The 18,920-nt window shown below is 44.7% G+C and overlaps 2 protein-coding genes across 5 annotated transcripts; both read right to left on the bottom strand.

Moving 5' to 3' along the window:
• Positions 1–126: 126 nt before the first annotated feature.
• Positions 127–7,105, bottom strand: LOC110494981 (cytochrome b561 domain-containing protein 1). Its single transcript, XM_021570335.2, has 3 exons — positions 6,394–7,105; positions 4,036–4,073; positions 127–2,723 (listed from the first exon to the last, which is right to left on the bottom strand). Exons 1-3 carry the CDS (start codon positions 6,548–6,550, stop codon positions 2,223–2,225), a joined length of 696 nt encoding a protein of 231 aa, XP_021426010.2. The 5' UTR covers positions 6,551–7,105; the 3' UTR covers positions 127–2,222.
• Positions 7,106–8,162: 1,057 nt separating this feature from the next.
• atxn7l2a (ataxin 7-like 2a) lies at positions 8,163–18,630 on the bottom strand. 4 transcript variants are annotated; one of them, XM_036948189.1, is made up of 11 exons: positions 18,470–18,608; positions 17,335–17,415; positions 17,187–17,255; positions 15,252–15,582; positions 14,803–15,056; positions 14,446–14,528; positions 12,294–12,508; positions 12,020–12,194; positions 10,886–11,007; positions 9,839–10,709; positions 8,163–8,577 (listed from the first exon to the last, which is right to left on the bottom strand). In XM_036948189.1, exons 2-11 carry the CDS (start codon positions 17,336–17,338, stop codon positions 8,560–8,562), a joined length of 2,142 nt encoding a protein of 713 aa, XP_036804084.1. In that variant the 5' UTR covers positions 17,339–17,415; positions 18,470–18,608; the 3' UTR covers positions 8,163–8,559. The 4 variants fall into 4 exon arrangements, with proteins under 4 accessions (XP_036804084.1, XP_036804085.1, XP_036804082.1 ...); XM_036948190.1 differs by having other exon boundaries at positions 17,390–17,415; positions 18,470–18,601; XM_036948187.1 differs by lacking the exon at positions 17,335–17,415 and having other exon boundaries at positions 18,470–18,630.
• Positions 18,631–18,920: the final 290 nt, after the last annotated feature.

Below are 18,920 nucleotides of genomic sequence, written 5' to 3'. Positions count from 1 at the left end.
GAGATGTGAAAGTGTGTACGTTGATACATTAAGCAACGAAGTGTAACCTCTAAACCCTCAGGATTGGTGTCTTTTTAGAATCCATAATCTTTACCTACAGTATAATGATTCCTCACAAACAAATCATGGGATTCAAGGTTTTTATTTAAACAACACATCAGCAGGTTCACTGCAACTTTGCAGTTCTGGGTCATGTCCAGTAAGCATAAAATGGGAAATAACATTGTTAGGAGTTACAATCTCTTGCATGTTCCTCTTTAAAACAATCCTAGATTACTGACCACTAATAAAATACTCAGCTCATCCAATGAACACACAAGGTAGAAGTTGCCTCAAACACAGATCTAGGATCAGATTTCCCTACACCCCATATCAATGCTAAGCTATAGGGGGATGAGAAAATATTTTCTCCTGTATCAGTGGTTAGGGGTCACTTCTTACTCTAATGAGCACAGAGTTTGAAGGTCATAGCCCTTAGTAGGATAGGCTACATTCATTAGGTGCTCGTAACAAACATTGAAGAAATAAACTTTTCAACACCTGAAGACACATCTATGTTCATAGGTGCGCAGAAGTGAAAACTAGGCAAAATTTTCCAACTGCAAGTACACAGTGCGAGTCCATTCGCCCAATTCCCGGAACTCAAACACGACACAACTATTAGAGCATATAGTCACACTAAAAAGACCACCTTAACTCAATTCAGCCACTCGTTATAGTCAGTAAACAACCTTGCATTAGTTCAAATGAGGAGACAGTTTATTAAAACAGGAGGGCGTTGGATTGGTTTTACAAGCAAGTAAAGCAGAGAAGAGATTTGAGTAGTTCAAGGAACTGTTTTACACAACATGGGCACCAAAGGCCATTTTATTAGTCCAACACCAAGTTACTCTAGCTGCTGCTGGTAAACTTGACCTATAGCATAGCAGGAAATACAGAGTTCTAGGTATGCTCTGAAAACAAAATTAGGAACCAACTCCCTTACTCCTGCGGCTGCCACAGCAGGTAATACATATGAAGACTTGATAGATTAAAAAAAATCTTTATGGTCTCTTACTATATTATTCCCTTTGTTTGACTTATTTGCCCTGTATCAAGTATAAAAATGGCCCAACAACATGCTGGTATTTGGTCACAATTTCTTTCAAGTGTTTTTACCTACTGAATAAGACTGGGAGAAGTTTAGGCATTGTGCTGGTACATCCAATAGGCCTTTGTGCGCCAGGGGTTTCTAGCGAATACCTTCATTCAGAGAAAGCTAATATTTTCCAGTGTCAATGACAATGACACACACACACTTCTCCGGACAGGACGTCAAACACTGGTAAAAAAAAAAGCCTTTTTAAAATGTGTCGTAATGGCTAATGTACAGTAACATATAGGCTGACTGAAGAGAAAAGAATCATAAAACAAAACGGTAAAACCCACATAGCTGCTCTGCTCACAACCACACTCAGGTTGATACACAATGGTACTGTATTCCCTTAAACCAGGGCTGTCCAACCCTGTTCCTGGAGAGCTACCCTCCTATAGGTTCACTCCAACCCCAGTTGTAACCAAACGGATTCAGCTTATCAACCAGCTAATTATTAGAATCAGGTGCGCTAGATTAGGGTTGGAGTGAACACCTACAGGACTGTAGCTCTCCAGGAACAGGGTTGGCCAGCCCTGCCTTAAATCATCCAGATACAGTATCTCAGACTTTTGTTCGCTGGATAAAATTTGCAAAGTAGCCTCTGGAGAAACAGATGACGGAATGGAGACGACTTCAGGGTTACATCCACTCTGTCCCAGCAGAGCTTTCAGTAGCCTTTCAGGGCAGGTCCCATACATGTTTATCAGGATTCAACAGTCACACCCAGGTCTTCTTATAGATGTGTGTGTGTGTATGCAACTAACTCCCGTCACTAGTACTTTGTATATGTTTGTACTTGTGTAAGACTGAGTTCCTGGTGGTAGTCTTTCAAGATACGTATATCTGTATATATAGCAGTTTCCCCAACCTCTCATGAGTACCCACAGACAATCGACTTATTTGACGTTTTCCAGAACTAACACAGCTGATTGAAATTATCACCTACTAAATTAAGCCCCTCGTTAGTTAAATCAGCTGTGCTAGTTGTCGAATACATCAAATACGTGGACTGGCTGGGGGTACTCATGAGAGGTGTGGGAGACACTGATCTATAGTCTACTGTACTGTGAAAACCTACAACTTAGTCTCAGGTGGTGATCTTCTTGCGTGGCAGGTAGGCGTTAGTGATTTGGTTCATGATCACCAGGGCTGGGAACAGCGGCAGCAGCAGGAAGGCGTACCACACCACCCCCTTCACCGTGGCCTGGAACCAGTCAGAAAACATGGCCGACACCACGGTCACAGTCGCCAGCAGGTACACCACGAGGCCACAGGTGGCGTGGTAGAGCTTGAGCCGTGGAGGCGACAGCTTGAGCAGCTTAGGGAAGAGGAGGCAGATACCGCAGGCGGCCTGGAGGACGGTGGCAGCCAGGGTGCCCACCCCCAGCAGGCTGTGCCAGGTGGCCAGGTGGGGGCGCTCTGACACGTTCTTGCTGGCAACCATGAAGCCAACTCCGGTGGCTGCAGCCAATATGACCAGGGCCTGGATGAACCAGTGCAGACGGACTTTACCCTTCCGTGCCTTGAAGCAGAACGGAGTCCCCTCGGGAGAGAAGAGGAGGATCCCCTCGGTCAGGCACAGGATGTACTGATAGACGCAAGAGGAGAGGTGGAAGACCATCAGAGGACAATCAGAGGGTTAACGCTGTCTGAGGATAATGCAAAGACTAACGCAGAGACACAATGGACGGGGACGGGGGGAGGGGGGTGAGTGAAAGAAGGAATATCTTGTGGTGGGGGAAATAATGTTTCTGCGCCGACTTAGAAAGCTGGGTCAGTTCTGCCCAGTACACAGTGCATCTCATCTGCAACCTATACTCAGCATTGTCCCACTAAACAACAACAAAGGACCTCTGAGCTGTTTTTGGAGACGGCTCTATAACGTTCCTCCAGTCAGTCAGTCCTCTGGGTCAAGTTACCTGGTTACGTCATCAGCCCAGGGCTACCTGCCTGTCACATCTCTGTTCCACACTTCGATCCATTATTAAAGAAACAGAGAGAGCGAGAGAGAGAGAGGAGTGGATGTATAATTTATTTGCAGCTTCTCCTTTTCCGGCAGCGTGCCGCTGGCAAGGCAGGGCCCACATGTAGTGCAAGAGGTAAGATGGTTGTAGAGCTTAATCTCTCGCATGTGACAGTACCTTACCTAAGACTAGAAGTATACTGAACAAAACTATAAACGCAACATGTTCATTGATGTTACTGAGTTACAGTTCATATGAGGAAATAAATGCATTAGGCCCTAATCTATGGATTTCACATGACTGGGAATACAGATATGCAGCTGTTGGTCACAGATGCCTTAAATATAATTGGGCCTCAGTATCTCGTCATGGTATTTTTGTGCATTCAAATTGCCATCGATCAAATGCAATTGTGTCGGCAAACCGCTTGCCCACGCGACGCCATACATGTGGTCTATGGTTGTGAGGGCAGTTGGATGTACTGCCAAATTCTCTAAAACTACATTGGAGGTGGCTTATGGTAGATAAATTAACATTAAATTATCTGGCAACAGCTCTGGTGGACATTCATGCAATCAGCATGCCAATTGCACACTCCCTCAACTTGAGATATCTGTAGCATTGTGTTGTGTGACAAAAATGCACATTTTAGAGTGGCCTTTTATTGTCCCCAGCACAAGGTGTGCCTGTGTCATGATCATGGTGTTTAATAAGATCCTTTATATGGCACACCTGTCAGGTGGATGGATTATCTTGGCAAAAGAGAAATGTTAACAGGGATTTAAACACATTTGTGCACAAAATTGAAGAGAAATAAGCTTTTTGCAAGTATGGAAAAATACTGGGACCAACACTTTGCATGTTGCGTATATATTTTTGTTCTGTGTATATTATGGTATTTTGTGGTGTGTGTGTCATGTTATCAGGATAACTTACTGCGATAGACATACACACAGGATGCCAGGAAAATAGACCTGAAACACAGACACATTGTGTGATTGTCCACACTGGACAAAACATTCCAATTGAAAGTTACTACTGCAGTCATCAAGTCCTTGGGATCAGTGCTGGTTTTTGCTCTAGCCCAGCATTAGACATCTGATAATTGATCAACTGATACTTGGTCAATGCTCGAGGTGCTTAGGTGCTGGTCTGGAACAAAACCTTGCACCCACCAGTTCCCCAGGCCTGCAGGTTTTGTGCTTAAAAGTATACTTCAGGATTTAGGCAATGAGGCTCTTTATCTACTTCCCCAGTCAGATACCATTTTATGTCTCTGTGTCCAGTATGAAGCGAGACAATGCTAACCAGCGGTAGTGCAATGACTGTAAATCTATGGTTATCACTTCCAGTCATTGCGCTAACGCTAGTTAGCAATGGCTCGCAAAACTACCTCCAACTTCCTTCATACTGGAGAGAAGCTAGGTTTCCATCCGATTGGCGACAGATTTTCATGCGATCCTCAAAAATCTGTATGAAAACAAATGCACATTTTCCCACCAGAGATGTGTTTCCATCATATTGACTTGTTGTGGATAAAATGCTGTGGGTGATGATAAAGAGCATTTCACAATAACTTTGCAGTTAAATTCCCATGTACCGAATTGTAAATACAAGTTAAATGGGTTTCCGTCGCATTTTCAACTCTACTGATGGTTTTGTCACCAAAAATGTTGCATTATATAGCTAATGTGCCCATTCTGATACTGGCATGTGCACTCTAGCCAACATGTTGCAGATACAGGTATAGCCTACATCAGCGATTCTCAACTGGTGGGTTTTGAATGGGCCATGAGTGTCTGAGTAAAAAAGTAGTATTTTCTTTAATGAAAAATACTCCCGTTTGAAATTAAATGACTACAACTAGGTATAAAGTGTGTAGAAATTATAATGAACCCATATTTAATCATAATTTAACATCTGAACTTTTTCTTCTGTCACAGTATTTTCAATGTAGTATAATTAACAGCGCTGTTTAGTGGATTTGGCTGATTTTTGTGGTCTCAAACCAGTGAGTTTAACATTCTTCATCAAGAATATGGGCAAAATTGAATTACTGACATTGGGAAAGGTGGGACTGTTGTTTCCTTGTCATAGAATTGGTACATGTACTATCAATATAGCATAAAAAAAACATATTGATTGTACTTTGGCAACAAAACCACTGTCCTACATGATGAGATTATTATAGACAAAAGAGCGAGATTATTTGTATTTGTCAAACGGCAGACACACCAAGCATCGATCATGTCACCTGAATAAAACCCTCAATATTTATTGGAAAGGAGCATCAAGCTCATCACATTGCACTTTCACCACCCTGTGAAGTTCATCAGAATTGATTTCATCTGTACAATTAAAGTTTTTTTTCGGGAGGGGGGGGACGACTCAGTCAGACTTTAAATTTACTCTTGAAAGTTGGAGTAGCAGAATGCAAAAGGTGCAATTTCGAAATTGGGTAGTGTGTCATCGGTTTCCCTCTTGTCATGTAAGTCATTGCATACCGTAGAGCTATTTATAACTGCTCAGAAATGTTGAGATGAACTAGCCCATGTCAGATAACGTTTGGTTGGTTGGTTCTTTTTAGTCCAAAAATGTTGTAGAAATGTTCGAGTCACTCATATCACATGAATACACATTAGACATGGCAAAATGTATAGACGTGCAAAATCTGCTTTAAAACTGCAAAATAATATCTGCACCCCATGACAAATATGTGTAGAATTGCAGGAAATAAGCTTTAAACCTGCTAATTGTTCTCTCCGCCAACAAGAGGGGTGTGAACAGTGCTTGTGCCCATAGAAATACAATTGTATTGTGCAGGGGACGTTCCCCAATGTTGGAAGGGGGAACTGAGCGAAAAAGTTTGGGAACCCTGGCCTAAAAAACTATCTTTTCAAGTCAGTGGGGGGACCACACGTCTTCGCGTGACTCCAAGTTACTTCAATATGATGATTATTATAGCAATATTTGTGCATAAAAGCGTTTCCACCGCCATTTCTCACATAATTAATTTTACACACACAAAAAGATCCCACCTTGTCTAGCGTATTTTTTTGCAAACATTTTGAATTGTTTCTTAGAAATGTACTGTTTCTATCAGGCCCGTCGTGACATTTTTTTATCCGACAGTAGGCTACTTTACTCGCATAAAAAGGTTGAATGAAAACCTGGTTACAGAGACATGAAAAATAATATTCAGGAGTTCATCTGACTCTGGGGAAGTAGATAAAGGGACTCATTGCCAAAATCATTGTCAATAGTTTACAGGTCAACAAGATGAAGGCAACTTACTTGTTCCCGGGCGGGATAGTACTGAAATCAGCACAGTGAGACCCACAGCTATGACATGCGCAGCGATCACTGCGACCCTTCGCATCCACACATATAGCCAGCACTCGCTCATCCCCAGCCCCTCGCCGACCGGGCTGTACTCCACATCTGCGCGCATCTCTCCGCGGCCGGCTAAATGGAGAGCGTGCGGGCTAACTGTACAATGATAAACCGATGGTCTGTGTTCGCTGAGCGTCGTGGCAGATACATGGAGATTAGTTGGATATAAATCGGGCCAGTTAATGTTCTTGAACCGTTGGCGCCAGTCTATCCGTGACCGCGCTCGGGACTCTTGCGCAGCAAGGATGTATCAAATTGCATCACATTCATAAACGTATCACAAACTATGTTGACCAACACATCACAGGAAAACGAAACGATGGATGTGCGGTCTCAACGGATTAGTCTGTAGCTAGTAAATCCCCTCCTGTTACAGAGATTATAAAACGGCAGCATTTTACTGTTACGCACCTACGTAGACTAAATCAAATTCCAGGCCGGCAGGTTTCGTTCCAAAACATCCCGCAGATAATGACCAGCTGATACTTTTTGTCCAGCGCACCTGGAATATTTACTGTAGGCCTACTACCACTGGTTCAAATCGATCAGGTGGGTTCTCGAATCCACTTCCTGGATAGAATCTCTTGGTGGATGAGACATGAGGGAGTTATTTTACACTTGCCCGGGTTGAATCATGTGAAGAGGGTGAGGGAGGAGCGCCCTCACAGACGAACAGTAATTGCGCCGCTCGGTCATAGGCCAGAAATATATATTTTCCATAAAATAAATGTTTTAGTCTTCACAATGAAAACTATCACTTCAGCATAGGAAAACACAGAATGTTACGACACGTGCTTTTTTTTAAACCTTTACTTAACTAGGCAAGTAAATTAAGATATCAGCTGATGTACGAAGGGCTATATAAATAAATTCGATTTGAAGAACAAATTCTTATTTTCAATGACGGCCCTGCCTTGTTCAGGGGCATAACGACGTATTTCCACATTGTCAGCTCAGGGATTCGATCTTGCAACATTTCGGTTACAAGCCGAACGCTCTAACCACTAGGCTACCTGTCCCCCCCGCTAGATTATTTCACTTTTGTTTTGAGCCGTCTGACAGCGCGGGGCACCTAGCTCACGTCCGGGAGCCGGTGCAAAACACGACTACACGGGTGAGATTAATCGAACCCCCCCATTTAGAGAGGCTTCGGGGGGGAAAAAACAGCAACGTCACTGACAGAGGAGCCAGTCAGCTGTCAAATCAGTGAGTCATCTAATGGCGATATCCCCAGCAGCACGAGCTGCTATCCAACGAGGAACGGGCGCTAGGGAATCAAGAGCTCGTATTGCACTAATTTGACACACGCGTGAATAGCCTTCATAATATATTACATTTTTCTATCCAACCCATGTACAAAACACTTCTTACTCCAGTTGTTTTTTAAGGAGTTGCTCCAATTTCATGAACATGGCGTCATGGAATGCAGTCCTTTGAGCAATAATTGGCTAACTCAGCGCTCCCTCTCCCACCTTGATGCAAAGGTGTGAAGGCTACTGTTATGGCACTTCTATACTGGCATCATACAACAGTAATTAGACAATACAGTGAGATAATTTCTCAGACTAATATGGTTGTATATGATCTGGTATATCAAGGCTGCAAAAAATTATATCTGGTGACCCCTTCTTCCTATACCAGCCTCAAAAGAAAAGCCACAACTTCAAGTGTAAAGGATATTTTTAAACCATTTTTATAAATCAACATATTAATTTAGCAGCATAACCAGAAGGTCTTGAGGTATTTATAAATTCACACACAGAAATTCATGTGTCCCTTTTGTCCTGCACACACTCACCAACATCTGCAAACTCACAAAGATACACACACACGCACATCCGACTCAGGAACTGAACAACACGTAGCTCGTACTGTATTGGTCTTAAGCACTCTCTCTCCCACATACACCTGTATACTCATTCCCATATAGGCTTCAATAGACATATGCACCTGCATACATCGACATTGGCTTGAACATCCAGTCACACACACACATCTCAAGTCCTGTGATGTCTGACTACGCAGACAGGGCTGTCTCCCTCATAGTGGCTTGTAAGGCAAGCACTCTTAATGGTGCAGTTTTGGCTGTGGAGAAAGGAGGAAGACCACAGTCAAATGGCTGCTTTATAGTGTCAAATACTTGGACAACAAATACAATATCATTTGTACCAAACAGTGCATCCGGAAAGTATTCAGACCCCTTGACACATTTTGTTACGTTACAGCCTTACTCTAAAATTGATTAAATAATTTGTTTCCTGATCAATCTACACACAACACCCAATAATGACAAAGCAAAAACAGGCTTAGAAATTTTAGCAAATGTATAAAAATAACATTAAGACCTTAATTATATAAGTATTCAGAACCTTTGTTTAGACTCAAAATTTAGCTCAGGTGCATCCAGTTTCTATTGATCATCCTTGAGATGTTTCTACAACTTGAGTGGAGTCCAACTGTGGTAAATTCAATTGATTGGACATGATTTGGAAAGGCACAAACCGGTCTATATAACGTCCCATAGTTGACAGTTCATGTCAGAGCAAAAACCAAGCCATGAGTTAGAAGGAATTGTCCATAGACGTCCGAGACAGAATTGTGTCGAGGCACAGATCTGGGGAAGGGTACCAAAACATTTCTGTAGCATTGAAGGTCCCCAAGAACACAGTGGCCTCCATCATTCTTAAATGGCAGATGTTTGGAACCACCAAGACTCTGAAAATAGCTGTGCAGTGGCGCGCCCCATCCAACCTGACAGAGCTTGAGAGGATCTGTAAAGATGAATGGGAGAAACTCCCCAAATACAGGTGTGCCAAGCTTGTAGCATAACACCCAAGAAGAATCGCTGCTGTAATCGCTGCCAAAGGTGCTTCAACAAAGTACTGAGTAAAGGGTCTGTACCTACATGTACATATTACTTCGACTAACCCCCACACATTGACTCTGTACCGGTACCCCCTGTATATAGCCTTGCTCTTGTTATTTTACTGCAGCTCTTTAATTATTTGTTACTTTTATTTCAGTTCTTTAAGGTATTTTTCTTAGCTGCATTGTTGGGGCTTGTAAGTAAGCCTTTCACTGTAATACCTGTTGTATTCGGGGCATGTGACAAATACAATTTGATTTCAATACTTATATAAATGTGATTTAATTTTTTTACATTTGTCATTATGTTTTTACTTTGTCATTATGGGGTAGTGTGGCAATTGAGGTAAAAAAACAACAACAATATAATCAATTTTAGAATAAGGCTGTAATGTAACAAAATGTAGAAAAAGTGAAGGGTTTGAATACTTTCCCGAATGCACATAACGTATTCCTAATATAATCTTAAGTAGTAACCCACCTTCTGTGTGCCCATTTTCTTCTCCAACCCACCAGGCAGCGCCCCCCCCTTACTGTCCTTCCAGGGGTAGAAATTGGAGCGAGGGGAGGAGGGAAGGCGGTGCAGTTTAGAAGGGGGCAAGGGTTCACTGCTCCCCCCCTTGCGTTTCTTCCCCAGCCCCCTGTGCTCGTACCCTGTCGCCCCCCTCCCGTGTAGTCCTGAGTCCCCACCTCGGCTGTGAGGGTCGGGTGGGGAGGAAGAGTGTCCAGAGGTTGGATGTGTCCGTTTAAACGCCCAGGCTGCCGCTGGCGAATGGGGCTCCGAGGGAGATGGCTGGGGGCGGGGTTTGCTGCTGGGGGAGAGAGTACCATTGGTCTGGCTGTGAGGAGTGGGCGGGGTGGTCTTAGAGGAAGTGGAGGGGGGCCGTCCCCGGTCCTGGGGGATGATAGAGTTCCTGTCTGGGCCGCAGTGCTCACCCTCCTGTGACGGGGCTTTGCGCTTACGGAGGGCTGCGGCAGCAGCAGCCTCCTCTCTGAGTCTCAGCTGCTGCTTGCTGGGTCGCCCTACTGGGTTCTTGGGCCTTCCGGGCCCTGGTGGCCGCCCTGGGCCTGTCTGACGGACAGGAGGGGGCGCCAGGGCTACAATTTGGCTGCCACTAGCACTGGAGTTCGCTGATTGGTTAATGGCTGTGGAGTGGGAGGGGATTTGTAGGCGTGTCTCCCTTCCTGGTCCGTGGGAGGAAGAAGAGGAGGGGGGCCTGAGAGAAGGGGTGCTGTGGCTTCCTGTCCTGACTTTAGAATGCAGGGAGGAAGAGGAGGACGAGGAGGAGGAAGAGGGGTTGTTCTTTGCAGAGGGACTCTGGGACTGGAGGTCTGAAGCTTGAGGTATTTTCCTGCAGAGATAATATACCTGTATTAGATAGAGAAAACTACAATGCAACACTTTGTCCAGAGGGGAAACAATCAGGAAAATGGTGCTCGAACAGCACTATGTAGCTCTTATGACAAACCTCTGCACCAGTAAACCTTGTTAAGTTACCACAGGGCCACACATCACAAAGAATCTTACTTCCAGAGGTGGGCGCTGATGTGCTGCTCCACCATGGCGTTGAGTGCCGACCGCAGGTGGTGGAGCCGTCGGTCAAAGGTGTACACACCACGACCCATCTCATGACTGCCAAACGAGCACAGCTAGGGAGAGGAGACAGAGCACATGGTGGGTTAGGGGACTGTTAATACAGTCAGTGCTGGCAACATCTCTGTATTTTACAGCAGTGAAAAGGTCACCATCCTCCAGTGATATACACTGAGTATATCAAACATTAGGAACACCCATTGCATTGCACCCTCTTTTGTCCTCAGAACAGCCTCAATTCGTCAGGGCACGGACTCTACAAGGTGTTGAAAGCATTCCACAGGGATGCTGGCCCATGTTGACTCCAATGTTTCCCACAGTTGTGTCAAGTTGGCTGGGATGTCCTTTGGGTGGAGGACCATTCTTGATACACACGGGAAACTTAAGCGTAACAAACCCAGCAGCGTCGCAGTTCTTAACAGACTCAAACTGGTGCACCTGGCACCTACTACCATACCCTGTTCAAAGTCTCATTGAAAGCAGTCTAAGAAGCAGTAGATCAGTTTTATTTGCGCAATTTCTACGTTTCCTGTTGTTTTGTTTTGGCGTCTTTTACGTTCAGATTTGTACACCAGCTTCAAACATCTGAAAATACTATATTTTTGGTTATGAAAATGTATTTCACAAAGGTTTAGACATTGCAATGATTCACCACACCAGGGCCCCCCTCGGGGTGCATGTTTAGTTTTTTTTTGCCCTAGCACTACACAGCTGATTCAAGTAATCAAAGCTTGATGAGCTGGTTATTGGGGGTTAGGGAGTGGGCGGGACTATACCTGCCTGTTTTGTCACAAACTGAAATGAAGAGAACTATTAGAACTTTAGCAATTGGGAAATGGCAGAGTGATTTCTGCATAGTGCAGCTTTAAAAATCCTTCTTGAACCGGTCTCCTCCCCTTCATCTACACTGATAGAAGTGGATTTAACAAGTGACATCAATAACGGATCATACCTTTCACCTGGTCAGTCTGTCATGGACAGAACAGGTGTACAAAAAAAACAAAAAGAACACCCAGTGTACATCTGATAATACCACTAGGAGTAGTTGATGACACCCTGTAATCTTACCGCGGCTGGTTTGGGGTGCCAGGAGGAGGAAGGGTATTCGTACGGCTCCTCAGGCCCCTCTCCCTCGCTCTCGTCGCTGGAGATGCGCCCTTGGGTGAGGGGTGATGGGGCGCTACCCTCCTCCTGACAAGGTTTGTCCTCCTCTGGAGCGCTTTCTAAAGACGCCCTGGACCGACTGAACACACACACACACACACGTGTTAATATTTTGTCCACATCTACCACGAGTACCTTTACTATTACTATAACACATCTGATAACATAAGTCCCCTACCTAAAGGCAGGGTTGTTGGTGAGGGGTCTCCTGCAGTGGGGGGGTTCTGGGGGGTCCTCGGGGGCCTCTGGGCTGGGGGACCGACCCGAGCCGCTCCCCTCCTGGGTCTGACCCCCCCGCTCACGGATCCGGGCCCCCGTCTTCAGCTCGGCCACCAGCTGGTCAAAGTTTTTACTCCGACCAGGAACCTTCCTCCGTTGGTGGATGGAGTGAATCTAAGGACAGGAGAAAGAAACAGACCAGGGAGAGAAAACAATTAAACACAATTATTTGTGTTTTTCTAAAAACGTCAGTTTCTTACACACAAAAGTGACTCGAAGCCTATACTTTCCATCCGAATAGACATGATAAAAATAGTTCTCGTGCTGTGAATATAGGGCGATGCTGTCCAACTTTCCTTTGTGTTTTGGAGGAAACACTATAGCGCCCAGCCCCTATGACTGCCAAGTCCTGATAACCACTGACTGTCTGTAGCGATCGTTTTCAATCTAGTTCACTAATTCTAGGGTAAATGTGTTCTCTCACATCACCATCTTCTCACATCCACAGATGGGTCTGAGACGAGGTGGGATTCATTAGCATTTGAACGGATCAGCTAGAGATGACCTGAATCACATACAGTCAACATACGCCTGAGCAAATCTGTTGAAAGGAGAGACAAACTATGAGGAGAGGAATGATTTGAAAAAAAAAAAGCATCAGAAGTGCCTCAGAAAAGCAGCCTTAACCAGAATGTGAGAGATATGTAGAAATCATTTAAAAAGAGCCTGGATCTCATTAAAAATACATAGGTATAACCACAGATGACAAAAGATTGCTCTATCAAATAGTCTTGGTAAAGAGGGAGGATAAGCCCTGGTACAGCAGACAATTAGACGTTAAGAAAAATCCAGTGTGGGCGTCTGAACGAGAAGCGAGGCAGGGAAGCAGTTTCTCAGATTCTTTCCCATTCCTGTAATTATTTTATCTTTTTTTAAATACAGAAAATTAAGATTTTTTTATTTTTTATAAAATAAATCGGGTCATATCTGCTCCTGCCTACACGTGAACCCACTGCGCGCTGAGAGACCTGAGGACCTTGTAATAACCGATCTAACATGACATCCCTAGTCATGTCAGAGCAGAGATTTTGATAAGGAGGAAGGTTTGTCTCTACCACTGTGACTCCACTGGGGCTAGGGGACATTTTTAATACCACAATGTCCTCAATACCCTGCACAAAATACCCCTTCCTTTATGTAGAGAACCTTTCAAATACTATGGCAACACCGCAATCACGAAACATGATATTTAGACGACTAATGTACTATGCTGCCATAGCAATGAATAGCTGAAGTGTAAACTATAGGAGAGACATGAGGAGGACCAAGAGTGTCAAAATGGAGAGAAATGACTCATCCTCATCATACGAAAAGGGCCCAATTAAGCCTACACGTCATGTCACCCCTTTCATTTAAAAGCGTCTTTGTTTGAAATACATGCCTGATGTGACGTCATGAATGTAAGCAATTACTAGTCATCTATGGGTTCATAGTTTTGAAGGAGACTGCCATCATTGGAGCTCCTCCAATTAACACAGGAGAGTAATAACCTAGACATGTCTCTTATCTGTGTCCGACAGTTCCCGTTTCTTATGGTCGCCGAATCACAGATAAAAGAAAACACCCAAGTTATTACTCTTGGCATATCACTGACCGTCTTTCTATTGGGAAATCATTTTCATCTCTTGCCAGTTGGACCCACAATAGAGGAGCCAGCACGTGTAGATAAGTTCCTCAAACAAATCAATCAGTTGGAACAATATATCTGACAGCAGTGAACAATGGAAAAGTCACAATCCTCCAAACTTCACATCCTGTACGGACTCTTGTTGAGTGAACATAATTGGGTCGAAAGCAGTAAGGACAGAAGTGATTTTCCCAAAGCTTCAGTCACCCGGCTACGGAATCCGCAACAGTGTGAGGGCTGGGGGAGAAAGAAGAGGAAAAAGGTGGGGGAGAGGGAGAGGAAGGAAAAGAGAGGAGAGAAAAGGGGGGAGACGAAGAGGGATGGAATACTATAGGTGGCAAGGAAGAAAATGCTGGGCCAAGAAGAGAGGACACTGGGATAGAGGAGGGAGATGAGATTTCATATGCAGAGTGTGTGAACTTACATTGCAGGTCAGGAGACGAGTGCAGACTTTCTTCCTCTCGGGGTCTAGTACTCCGCAGTGCTTGTCGAGATCACACTCTCTCCCTGGAGATGACAGGAACAGAAGAGTGTCTTAATAGCAATCAGACTCAACGGCTGTGACTCAGTCGGAATTAGCTTCCTAGCTCTGTGCTCTTTCCTCTCTGATCACTAGCCTGGTAATAGAAGATGTCACTTCATTTTAGCATTCTTCTATTTAACAAGCTCTTCACCCAACAAAACAGATCCTGAGGGGAAGGCCCATCTCTGTTAAAAAAATACATTGCATCTCAGTGACCCAAACTTGTATGAACTAAGATGAAAGGAAATAAAGACTCACTGGAGGCCACTTTGTTGTAGGGTCTTGGTCCACGGAGGTGGGCAGGGAGGGTAGGGGACGATGTGACCTCCTTCCTCTGGGTATGTGTCCTCTCACTGTTGGAGGGCCGGCCGGGCGGGGTGTCTCCATGGGGCCAGGGTGGGTCTCTGAGGGAGAGGAGTGGGGAGCTCAGGGGAGGCTCCAGGGGTGGAGGCTGCTTAAACACAGCCGACTCAGAGTGACCGCTGTGGGGGCTCTTATCTAGGGGGGAGTGGCTGAAGGGACAACAACAACAAAAAAAGAGTGAGAACATGATCAGATGTTTTAAAAAAAAATCTGAATGTTACCAATAACGTACCAATAAGATGGTTTTCACCTTTTTTTTTTTATAAAAAAGGAAAATAATAGGACCACTAAACCTATCCTCCAATCCCCCTCTTAATCCCCTTCATCTATCCCAACCCTCTTACCGTACTACATCCTTGGGGGGCTTGGTATGTCTGAACTGGGGGGGTGTGGATGGGGATGGGGGGGCTGCTCGTGGTGCCCCGGACCCTTGCCCCCTTCCTTCCCAGGAGGAAGAGGAGGTTGCGTGAGTGGAGGATGGGGAGTGGCTGTGGCGGGGTCGCTGCTGGGGGGCTGGAAGGGGGGGGCGGAGGCGTGCATACAGCTTGCTCAGGGGGCCATGTCTCCTCTCACAATGCTTCTCAAAAGCCTGGGGCTTGACCACCTGGCCACAGTGGCTACACACCACCAGGTAGAAGTCATCTTGGCCCGGGTAGTGGCCGAAGATCGACATGTCTGAAGGAGGTTAGGAGAGAGTGAAATGAGAAACAGGTGAGAAATCACACATACCGGGAAAGCGGGTATAGACACACATGGGTCGTTCCATGTAATTTCAGCAAGCCATGACTCCCACCATCTCAGATTGTTCTGAAATGCTTACTGTTAGAAACAAATAAGATTAGCATTCCGGAAACATTATTTTCTTAAAATATAATTAGATCTCTGAACAATTAAGCTAATTGATTGCACCCAAATTGGCCACTTTAATTTATAGGACTCGTAAAATATTCAATAATGATAGTTGCTAATATCCAATTTGGACCAAACTTTCTACTAACAATGAGTAAGACAGGAGGATTCAATAATGATAGTTACTCTTATTTCCTGTTTACATAGAGTTCGATTTGATTTGAAAAATGAATCTCAAGTGGCCAAAAGTAAACCACGGACCCTCCATACCCCAATATATAGTATCAGTTCACTAAGTCTGACAAGTAGGATAGAGCTGCGGCTTGGAATATTGTTTCTTCATCCTATTTAATGTATTCTCAGTAAATTTGGTGCTGTTTTTTCTCCCTGTTCAAATAAATGAATCATTGAAGTTATTGTCTCATCCTACATCTTCCCAGGTTGACCAATTGATGGTGCTGTTCCTGCTATTAGGTGATCATTTTTTAAAGACCCCCCCCATTGTTAAAGAGATAGTTCACCCAAATTACAAAATGTCATTGGTTTCCTTACCCTGTAAGCATTCTTACATGGACCAGGTATGGCAGCAACACAAGCCATCACACACACCTCATACTCACAAACACACGAACGTACACACACTCAAAATCAGCTGCGGTCACATGTTATAGAGACATTGAACCACCAGACACTTAACGTACACTGTATTTAAATCCAGTATCCCATAGCTCATTCTAATATTTATCCTACTGTACATTGTATTTTAGTTACACTGTTTATACACACACACACCGCATATTTATCTATATACTCGATTCTTGAGATCGCTCACTAATATATTCTTAGTATATCTTGTGTAAATTCCCCGGCCGGGATATCCTTGTCCTAGCGACCACTTGTGACAGGTGTTCTTCCAACACATTGGTGCGGCTGGCTTCCGGGTTAAGCGGGCAGGTGTTAAGAAGCGCGGTTTGGCGAGTCATGTTTCGGAGGACGCATGACTGGACCTTTGCCTCTCCTTAGCCCGTTGGGGAGTTGCAGTGATAAGACAATATGAGATGGTAGCTGTCGAAATAGTCTGTTTTTGAGGTGGAACAACCCAAATCACATTGTCTGTCACCCTGAGAAACACACGCAGTCTGACAAGTACACACGGTAATGTCTGTCAGAAAGCTGCTGCTGCTGCAGACTGCCAGGCTGGTTGCGAGAGAGATCCTAGCAGGGAGCAGCCCCCCTGTGCCCCCCAACCCATTCAGCTCTTAAGACAAGACACCCAGGGGAGCACTGGAAGAAGAAGCCAAATCTGGAGACACGCACTCTGTGCAGAAGCTGTGTCCATTGTTGCCAGGGGACCTGGATAGTAAGGTTCGATGTCAATCTAAACCTGAGTATGAAGGATGTAACCAACATGCACTCCAATAAAGACTTACCTTCCTTCCTAAGAGACATTGCCTCGGCTGCGTTCTTCCCATTCTTGCTGCAGTCATCTCCATCAGAGCCTGAAAACAGAGACTCTGTGACTGAGGTGCAGTGGTCAGGGAATTTCATCAGAGGGGATAAGGCATACAGGATACAAACGCATGGATAGTAGGCTTTGGGCGCATCTCAATAGTCAAGGTGGTTCCTCCATCACCTCTTCTTCATTTGATCCGCAATGATCTGAAAGGCAGGTCAAGTGAAAGCAACACGGAAGACGCACACCTTCGCCAGTCAAGTTACTCCATATCAGATTATTAAGATGAATCCCCTTGTCGGTGTTGACTAGACAGGTTCTGATCGTGACTTCCTGTCTCACAACTGGTAACTTGCACAACAGATCACAGAAATATTGAAGCTGTAATGCATACAGGATATATAGATGGGAATTCCCTTTCTGTATGAATGTTCATTTTCAAGAAAACTAGCGAGCTGGATAAGTGACTCCCTTTCGCATGGTGAACTTGGCCCCTCTGTCTGTTGCTGTGCTTGATTTAGGCTGTGAGCATGATCTTTGACCTAATACGTGTGTTTACTGTTGGAATCATGTTCATTATGTTAGAGATAATTGTTGGTTGATAAGAAAGTTAGGGAGAGAGTAGAGTAGCACTTTGAGAGGTGCCAGACAATGAATGCGCGTGCATATACACTAATGTAACTGTTTAGACACGTATCGTCTTGAAACAAACTTAAAAAAAGAAGAAAAAAAGAATTGTGCCTCGAATCCACAGTGCTTCCAAGAGTTCGAAATTCGCCCTGAAATAACAATCTAGACTAGCATTTACATGGTGGCAACAGCATCAGACTGTATCATCCTGTTAGCAGTATTATCTTCATTGCTAATACGGTCAGCTTGCTATGGCAAGAAGTTGCTCGCCCAACCATCCCTACAACTAATGCAAGCCGCCTTCCGCTGTGTAGGGCCACAGTTCTATTTGGGCGTGTGACGCTGTAATGAGAGCATACTGTCAACTGGTGGCCATGGTGTGTGTATGTGTACATAAAAATACAAAATGAGGATCAAATAGACACAATTATCACTTATTTTTTTCAGAAGACGCCGACCGCTAGGACCTGGGAGAGAGCAACATGTTATCCAGCAAGCGCTAGGACCCAGCAGGGTCTTTGTTTGGGTAACATGGTTATGGCTGCCGCCCGTTTCCACGAAAATAAACCTCAACAGAATGGCCAATCGATTTGATATCTGACAGTACCGATTCCAAAGGTGCTCCCTTACCTTCCGACGCAGTCACACCGGCTCTCTCAGCCCAAGCGCTCCAGCTTTGGCCCACGAAATCATCGAGACTAGGCACCCGCCGTTCTAGAGCAGCCATTACTTTTACTGCGCGTTCACACACCGCCATCATCACTGCCCCGCAAGTGACTTACGTCATATTCCGCGTTCACCACAGCGATGGGAAGTCCCTGCGTGCGCGTTCACGAAACTCCCGCACGTAGCAGTCGAGTCTAAAACATTGCGGGGGAGAACTACAGTGAACAACTGGCGAACAGCAGGAGGTCACTTGACTGTCTATTGGGTGTTGAGTGTTTATGCTGTGGACAAGATGGGAAACCTTGCTATTTCAATCTCTGTTGTGCTGCAGTAGTAAACTTGAAACTGAAACAAAAAAAATATGTTTTCCCACATCAGCACAGGTGAAGGAAATGATACAGAGGAGACCACTTCA

This window comes from Oncorhynchus mykiss, chromosome 17 (genome assembly GCF_013265735.2).
Source record: "Oncorhynchus mykiss isolate Arlee chromosome 17, USDA_OmykA_1.1, whole genome shotgun sequence".
In the NCBI taxonomy this organism is placed as follows: Eukaryota; Metazoa; Chordata; class Actinopteri; order Salmoniformes; family Salmonidae; genus Oncorhynchus; species Oncorhynchus mykiss.
Note: the sequence above shows the minus strand (reverse complement) of the source record. Positions and strands in the feature narration are given on the sequence as shown.